At 34.6% G+C, this 9,068-nt stretch overlaps 1 protein-coding gene across 1 annotated transcript; it reads left to right on the forward strand.

Annotated features, from left to right (window-relative positions):
• Positions 1–856: 856 nt before the first annotated feature.
• Positions 857–8,720, forward strand: RAD51AP2 (RAD51 associated protein 2). Its single transcript, XM_070512568.1, has 3 exons — positions 857–4,115; positions 4,459–4,542; positions 8,335–8,720. The coding sequence occupies exons 1-3, from the start codon at positions 857–859 to the stop codon at positions 8,451–8,453; spliced, it is 3,462 nt and encodes a 1,153-aa protein (XP_070368669.1). The 3' UTR covers positions 8,454–8,720.
• Positions 8,721–9,068: the final 348 nt, after the last annotated feature.

Below are 9,068 nucleotides of genomic sequence, written 5' to 3' on the forward strand. Positions count from 1 at the left end.
GTCAGAACTGTATTATTTATGCTTACAATAAATGGAATAGTTGAAACATTTAATTTTTATCTTTGAGTAATTTTATTCACAATTATGAGGAAGGAAGCCCCACAGCTCACATGAAAACTATTTTTCTATAGTCTTAAAAAGTGAAGATTAATAATTATCTGGATAGTAATTTCCACACAATTTTTCCTGAAATATTCAGATTGTGAAGAACCAGTGCTTTCCTCCCCGAAACAAACTTTATTAGTGAAATGGAAATCTGATTTTGAATGCCACTGGGATGATTAAGAGCATTAAAAAAAAAGTTTTTCCAGCCACAGAGATTTGGTCTGGTGCTTACAGAACTACACGAATTTACTGGTCAACACGCTTCGGAGCAACTGAGGAAGAGGAGAAGCCGCTTCTGAGGAAAACATAGAACTCTAGAATTTTAAAAGTAAAGCTGTTTCCGTTCACAAATGTTAAAAACAAGAGAGAGAGGTTCTGACTTTTCTCCTTAATTCTACCAGAGGGAAGAAAATATTTACGTCAGATACAGTTGTGGCATTTGCGGGAGGCGCTAAAAATAGACAATGTAACGGCCCCAGGCGCTCTGTGCTGTGAGGGAGAAACTACCGCAGGCTCGAGGGGGCGGGGTGGGGGCGGGGCCGGGGCGGAGCTGACGAGGGCGGTGGAGGGGCGTGTCAGGGGCGGGGACAGGGCGGGGCTTGCTCCAGGCTGGGGCCGAGGCCAGGCCTCAAGGGGCGTGTCAGGGGCGTAACCCGGGCGTTCGGAGGGGGGGTGGGGCAGAGCCGCCTGGCGCCTAATAAGAGACAGTTGCCTGGCTGGAACCTCGGACAGATCTCCTCCGTTCGCTGTCATGTCGCTCACGCACCCCACGCAGCGGGTTGCCGAGCTCAGGGAGCCTCCCGCCCTTTTACCGCCTCCTGAGGACTCTGATTCCCAGCCCCCAAGTAGTAAGCGGCTCCGTCTGGAGGAGCCTGGGGGTGTCTCTGAGGCGGGGTGGAGGCTGCCTTTGGTGCCTCGCTTGTCTGAGGTGGAAAAAGTCTGGGAGTTGTCGCCTAGACCCTTCAAAGGGCCGCTTATTTCAGGGAACTTCATTTTTGGTAACTCCGCAGACTCGTGTGTGGAGAAATCAGTCAGCGGGAAGCAGATATGTAACCCGGGATGCCAAAAGAGCCAATCTGAGATGAATAGTTGTTTGCAGTCTCTCCCCTCACAAAGTTTTGATTCTGGTTTGAGGGCTTCCAGAAGGTCTTCTGAATCAGGACTGAACGTCAGAGAGATTTTCAGTGTGCGCTGCAGTGACACATCCGAAGCAGAGTTTGCTCAGCTTCTGCCTAACGCCTCTAAAAACGATATGAACGGAGTGAAAAACAAAGATGGAAAACAATATTTAGTCCAAGGGAGAGACGATAGTCAGAAAGACGATAGTTACATAGAACAGACAGAAAACCTATTTTTAGACGTTACCTTTTACAAGGAAATGAAACCAACATTTCGTGAAATTAAGAACAGATGTAAAGCTGGCAGTGTTATGCCATCAAATAAAAAAGAAAATAACATTTCAGCATCTACACTAAAAATATCAAAATCTCAAAACGAGCCCTGCATGGAAATTGCCAAACCCAGCTATTTTAGAGATAGCAGCACAATAAGTATCCCTGAGTTCCCAACCGATTTAAATAGCAAAATGTCCTCTGTCTATTTAAAGGAAATAGCGAAGAAAAGGAATGACAAAAACGAGGCATATGTTAGAAATTTCACAAACATTTACTGGTCCCAAAATAGACCTGATGTTAAGAAGCAAAAGTTGCAGGATGATAAAAAAATTGTGGATGCAGAAAATATTGTTTCTGAATGTTATGAAGGTAATCACCAGTCACTCAGCAACCAAAATATTTGCGTGAAAAAAAAGGACTTGATCAATTTAAACTACTGTAACCACAGTAGTATCAAGTCTGATGTGAGAGATTCTGAAAAGAATTACACTACAATACTAGAAAATGCAAATTGGGAAGAAGCAGAAACATGCCTAGACAGTTACATATCTAATGGATTGGAAAAATCTCAAAGCTCAGACTGTAATATTAGACATATTTTGAGAAATAGGGAAAATTATTGGATTGTGGATAATTACAAGACTAAATGTGAAAATGTGAAAAAAATTGGAGAAAGATTGAATTTGCTACAATTGCTGGAAATAGATATTTTAAGCAAAGATTATCACAATACAAAAGCCATGAATACACATGAAGAACAGTCAAAGCCTCTCCTGAGAGGAACACTGCGTAACCAAAAAGCTTCAATAAAATTTTTTTTGTTAAGTGGTAAAGAAGAAAACAATAATATGCTACAGTTGAGATATTATACTATGCAAGAAGATTTTCATTTCAGCAACATTTTTGAAAGTTTTGTTACAGAAATTTTTTATTTCCATAAAAGTATTTCAGGAAATCAAAAAGATAATAGTATTTTAACCTGGTATGAAATTTTGAAGCGTAAAAAGCAAATTGATGTTCAAAATCTGATAACTAGGAATATGAATGTCAATAGAAAGAATGTTTTAAGCATATATTTACAAACCAGTGTTTCAGAACTTTTGAATATCATATTGAAAGCCAATATAGCTTCTTTGCTCAATAACTTTGATTCTTTAACAAGAATTGAAAATGATTCTAAATTAGAAGACAGATGCATTTTCAAATGGATAGTGTATTTTAATTATTCAAAAAATATAGTGGAGAATCATACTGTATATCTAGTAAACATTTTAACTTTTTCAAGACTATTAGAAGATAAGAAAAAACCTATGTTAGAGGAAAGAAAGCTATTTAAAACCAAACAAGTTTTTGAAGAGCCTAAGATAACATCCATCAATTCCTTCAACATGACAACTAAATATATCCGTTTTCCAATTTTTGAAAAAATTCATCTTTTAATGGACTTTGATGACATGAATGAAATTTCTTTGACAAAAGAAATTAGTTACAAGAATAAGAGTTGTCCTGAACAACTTATGAACCTGGAAAATTGGGCTCACTGTAGTCCTAATACTATTGAAACACATGTTAAGTCTGGTTCTCAATTTATACAGAAAAACAGTACATATGTTAATGAAAAATTTTGTGAAACAAATGTGTACAACCAAGATTTAGATACTGAAAGAAAAAAGGAGCACAGTAAGATCAGCAGCTTTAATTTAAAGTGCGTATGTGAAGATTTCTTCAAGACTGGGCAATGGGCCATACTGACAAGTCACGATGCAAAACATAGTGAACGAACCAATCCTATGACTATATCTCTAGTGGTAAATTTTGGAAACTTGCTAAGTGAAATTGAAGGAAAAAACCATGACTTAATTTTGAAGGAGGAAGTAAAAGTCACAGCACAAAGTTTAACAAACAGTTGCCAAGTTCATAAAGATATTAAGAAAGAAAAGGAAGAGAAAAATAGTTTTTATTCAATGGATGGCATGTCTCCTATGCAACCAGTTTCATTAATAAGTAGGAAAGTAAATGTGGAAGAAAGTAAGTATATTAATCAAAATAATGTAGCTGATAGAAATGAACATGAGAGTATTTTGCAAGAAAGTGAGTTAGCTAATTCAAAGCATTTTCATCCAAAGAATGACTCTACAGAATGTGTTAATCAACAATTTGAAACTGACTTGAGGGTAGGGAACAATGAATGTTTTCAGGACTTAGCTGCCAAGTGTTTATCAACAGACGCTCTGGCAGTAGCAAAAGATTTTGAGATGAAGAGTAAATTTGATTTAGTACTTGAAGAACTTCGTATGTTTCATGAAATTAGTAGGGAAAATGAAATTCTGAGCCCTGTGGAAACAAACAATGGGCAAGAAAATTACTTTGGAGAAAATAATGATCTTGAGGAAGTAAAAATGGAGATAAAAACAGATTTGAAAATGGTTACAGTCAAGAAAATACACGCATCTTCTTTGTTCTCGGATACTGTAGAAGATCCTAATATGCATAAAAGACACCAAAGTTTATTTAAATGGAAAACAGTATCCAAAAATGGAGAACAGGAAGTTCCTAGTGAATATTGCTGTCCAAGAACATCAGAGGAAGAATTACTATATTCTACTTCTGAGGAAGGTAATGAGATTAGTTTTAAAATGTTCTTTCTCATGATAGATAAAAATTGTTCCTTTTTTTGTGTGTAGGCCAAGTATATAATTTTGGCAAAAAAGAAGATAGTGTAACACAATGTTTATTGATACACATTATTTTCCTATAAAGGCCTTTCAAATGTTGAACAATATACTGAAGTTGAAGGTAACAAGTGACGAAATTTTTAAAAGGAGTTTTGAAGAGTCTTTCTTCATTTATTTAAATGTTAGGAGCCAATGGGAGGAAATGATTCTGAAAAAATAATTTGTTTGTAGTATTAACATTTTACATAGTTACTTTGCGATAACATATTGATCTTTAGTTTCAGATTGTGAAAAACCTTTACCTAAAAGACCTACTTTTTTCTCTGATGAATTTAAAGAAGAAAAAATTAATTATTTACTGAAGGGAGGTGAGATTTTTGGTTATTTTCTAGAACATCTTCTAAGATGATTATTGCATTCTTTATTTTTAGCATGAGTAAAATATATTTAGGTTGTTAGAAGATAAATACAAAGATTTAATACTTTTGTAAACATTAAAACTTTACTGATGCAAATTCTAATTATTAAAAATTGGTGAAAAATTAAAATGCCAGTTAGAATATTATTGGGAAATGTGTTCTACAAAACTGTCTTTAAATATTTACAGTTATTCATTGCAATAACTATGCGATAAGATAGGTGTTATATATGTCTAAGATATACATCTAATGTGCGTAACATTAACTGGCAAAACCAAAAAGGCATTTCTCTAAGTTGGATTTCCATTGATGAGATATTACTCCCAATTATGTATTTATTATCAATGTTCTCTATGCTTTAAGTACTATGGGGCTCTTTATATAGATGTTTTATTTAGTAATTACAAAATTTAGTTTCATTTAGATATATTAACATCATTTATCACTATGGCATTTAAACTTTTGATTACTATTAAAAATAAAAGTAGGGCTGGCCCAGTGGTGTAGTGGTTAAGTTGATGTGCTCTGCTTCAGTGGCCCAGGGTTCGTGGGTTTGGATCCCGGGCACAGACCTACACATCGCTCATAAAGCCATGCTGTGGCTGCATCCTACATACAAAATAGAGGAAGACTGGCACAGATGTTAGCTCAGGGCCAATCTTCCTCACCAAAATAATAATAATAATAATAAAACTAAAGAAAAGTTAAATAACTAACCTTATTCTTTGCCTAGGAGGTCTACAATATCAGAATAAAAAATACACTAAGCCTAACATCTATTCTAGCTTGTTGTACCAATGGGGATGAGGTAGGGGTAGGATTGATTTTAGGGAACAATTTTCTAAAGAACTAAATTTTCATATGGTCAGAAATTGCTGGAATTACACAACAAGACTAGATCTAGAGAGAACAATGATATAGGTAAAATATATTTACCAAAACGTCTTCAGTCATTCATCATTTCACAAAACGTTTTTCCTGGCTTCTCATCATTGGTAGAATGTTGTCCCTGATATCTTTATCCAGTCACTTCAAAACTGCATCTTTTCCTCTTTTCTTAGCTTACAATGAAATAATCTTAAAAATTAATCTATGTCTTTCAGAGGTCAAAAGCCCACAGGTAGTCTCTTCTCCCTTGAATAAAGGGAATAACTGAGGGAATAATCCTCTATGAGACTAAAAGCAGGGTGGTGAAATTAGCATGGAAAGGATAGGGTTGTTTCTTCTAGGACAGAAAGAAAAGAAGAAATTAGATGTAGGAGCATATTTTGAGATAGAATGGAGGAAGATTAGGGAACATATACCCATATTGTCATCATGATTATAATTGTGATAATAAAATGAATATATGAGGATGATTAAAGTATATGCACAAATTGGAAGAGAAATGTTACATTTGTTGGAAATATCTGAACCCATAATACTCTATTGTACTTTTACAAGGAAAAGTGCCTCACTGTCATGAAATATGAAAAATAATATAGTCAGCCAGAATTACTTAATACTGTGTCAGGATAGTTGTCTTGGATTCCCTTTCAAAGTTCATAAAAATGGAGTGATCTCCCTGAGGCTTGTTAAAGTCCATAATGTAAGAGAAAAGTTGGAAGATACTGGCAAGTGAGGATGATAAGAACAGGCTAACTGTCTAGGTGGAGTGGGTGCCTGCTTATACATGTGGTTTAAAAGGCATTGGGAAACTCTCTACTGTGCTGACATGTACCTATCCACTTGCCATCATGATGCCTACAATTAAAACTGCTACTGCTAATGTCTCCAATGCCTCCCGTCTCTCTGTCTCTCTGTCCTCTGTCTGTGGTGTGGAGAAGGCAGGTAGTTTGAAATTATTTTGAACATGTGTTATATGTCAGCCAGCTAGTGAGTGCTTTATAAGTCATTTAGCACTGATACTTCCCTAACTTTAATATATATATGAATCACCTTGGTGTCTTGTTAAATGATTCTGATTCTCTTATAGAGCAGGCCCTAAGATTCTGCATTTGTTACAAGCTCCTAGCAAATGTAGATACTACTAGTCTGTGGACTAGACTTTGAGTTGCTAGGATTTAGAAAACAATTGAGTTAGTATTATTTCTAAAAGAGCACTAGTAAAATTTGTGACTTTTTTTTGGATGAGGAAGATTGCTGCTGAGCTAACATCTGTACCAATCTTCCTCTATTTTGTATGTGGGATGCTGCCGCAGCATGGCTTGATGAGTGATGTGTAGGTCTGCATCTGGCATCCAAACCCAAGAACCCTGAGCCGCCAAAGTGAAGCATGTGAACTTAACCACTAGGCCACTGGGCCGGCCGTCACAGACTTTTTTAACACTGATTTTTAAAATGAACAATTTCTGGTAGTGTGCCTGAATGTTTAGAATTGTTAAACAATATAAGCAATACGTTAATCCAGTGTATAGCAATAATAAAATGAATCATAATTTAATAAAAAGATAAGCTATCCAAGGAGACCAAGAAGCACATCCTCATAACCATAATTTAATGGCTGTGTAAGGGCATATGCTTTGCAAAAGGGCTGCTGTTGATAGAATTTGGTTCAGTGATTTCCCACCTATTGCAAAATTACCAGAAGAATGGCATATTAGAATATGAAAGAGGAAGCTATGCTTTGAAAAAGTAATCAAATAGACTAATCATGGCTTTATTCTGAAATAATAATCTCATAATGAAGAAGTACACTTAGCATAAATTGCTGAAATTATCTAATTTATAACCAAGTTTAGTGTATCAGAAATGATCCAACAATTTTATTTTATTTGGACAATTCCTTTTGGTTTAAAAAATGAAAAAATCTCACAAATTTTTATCTCATTTTTTATAATTAACTTTATAATTTTGATATTGAATAAAGTATCATAAAATGATTTATAGCTATGTTTGTGTTAAGTTTTTTTCTCCTTATTTGTGAATAGTTAAATTTTGTATTTTATTTTATTATTGTTTACATAGATTCACACAGAAATTCTGTTTGGTTCAACTTATTAGAAATCATGCTGTTTACCTTTTGTCAGATTTAACATTAGATTGATTGCACTATTTTTAGTATAATGTGCTATTATATTAAGGTCATACTAATTCATTAGAATTTGATTAAAGCTTGATACATTTTTAGCTTTGCATATTTACCCCACTGTTTATTAAAAAAAGCACTCTGAAAGTTAGAGGTATTTTGTATTTTATCGTCAAGGATAGTTGATCCTATTTGTTTGGTTAACTAATTTAGTAACAGGTGTACCTCCATGAAACGTTTTGAACTTTTTTGAAAATGATAATGTGTTGTAAAATAAAATCAAGAGGTGAAATACATTTGTGCTTTATTATTGATAATAATCTCTATTAGGAGCCAAATGTAATCATTAACAGATAGCCTAGTTGTTTAGCTTCTAATAGAAAAATGACGTGGTCTTTAAAGCTACATCAAGTTAACTTTAAAACCCATATGGTTTTGTTGTTGTTGTTGTTAAGTCAGACTGCCTGAGTGGAATGCTGATTTTATTAAGTTACTATTTTGTATTGGGCAATTTGCTTAAATTTTTTGCGCTAAGGTTTCCACATTTTAAAAATGGAGACAGAATTAAGTAAACTACTGTGTTTACAGCACTTAGCTCAGTGACTCAGTACGTGTTGCTAGTATCATGATTAGAAGTTGGTAAAAATTTTTAAGCTTAAAATCTGTAAGTAATTCTTACTCCCTTATGTACTTCTATTGTCTTATATTTTTAGGTAGTAATTTTTCACATGGAATTTCAAGAGTACTACCTCTTAAGACATGCAGTCGACCAATCAGAGTCGGTTTGTCAAGAAAAGCTAAGCTTAAACAACTTCATCCCTATTTGAAATAGATATGTTATGAGAACTTCAAAGAAGATATTGGACTTTAATATTTCAAAACATTTCACAACATCTATAAATCTTCTGTTTCTTTCTTTGGATAAATGCTTTCTTCTTGGGTAAATGTTTGGGGGTTTTGGGCTTTCTTTATCATAAGGTATGGACAGGGTTTTTTGTGTGTGTGAAGTATCTAATTAATCTTTAAATGTCGTAAAACATTTCACTGGTGTTTTCATGTCATATTAACAATATACACATTAAAGGCTTTTCATGATCTTATAAAACGTCAACTTATTATTTTTCATGATATATGTATATGAAGCTTTTGTGAAGAAGATTGATAGCCTCTAAAGGTCTCTCAGAAGTCTCTGGAACTCATAAAAAGGTAATGAACCACTGTTCTAACCCACTCGCTCCATATTTCAAGTGAAAAAAATAGAGGAGCAAAGAAGATGGGTAAGTTTTTTAAGCTCACGTAGTTTGTATCAGGATTGGGATAGATGCACTCTCCTCTGTAGCATTCTTTCCCACTTTTCTCAGCTTTCACTTTCTGTTTTTTATTTCCCCCTCCAGAGTGTCTTTGGCCCCAGAACAGAATTATGATCATGTAATTAATACCCACTATT

This window comes from Equus asinus, chromosome 6, assembly GCF_041296235.1.
Source record: "Equus asinus isolate D_3611 breed Donkey chromosome 6, EquAss-T2T_v2, whole genome shotgun sequence".
NCBI lineage: Eukaryota > Metazoa > Chordata > Mammalia > Perissodactyla > Equidae > Equus > Equus asinus.

Excerpts from the sequence above, each read along its gene's own strand:
- RAD51AP2 (XM_070512568.1), top strand. The coding sequence starts at position 857 with ATGTCGCTCACGCACCCCACGCAGCGGGTTGCCGAGCTCAGGGAGCCT. Across the intron at positions 4,116-4,458 it reads ATATTCTACTTCTGAGGAAG|ATTGTGAAAAACCTTTACCT; the intron begins GTAATGAGATTA and ends CTTTAGTTTCAG. Across the intron at positions 4,543-8,334 it reads TAATTATTTACTGAAGGGAG|GTAGTAATTTTTCACATGGA; the intron begins GTGAGATTTTTG and ends TTATATTTTTAG.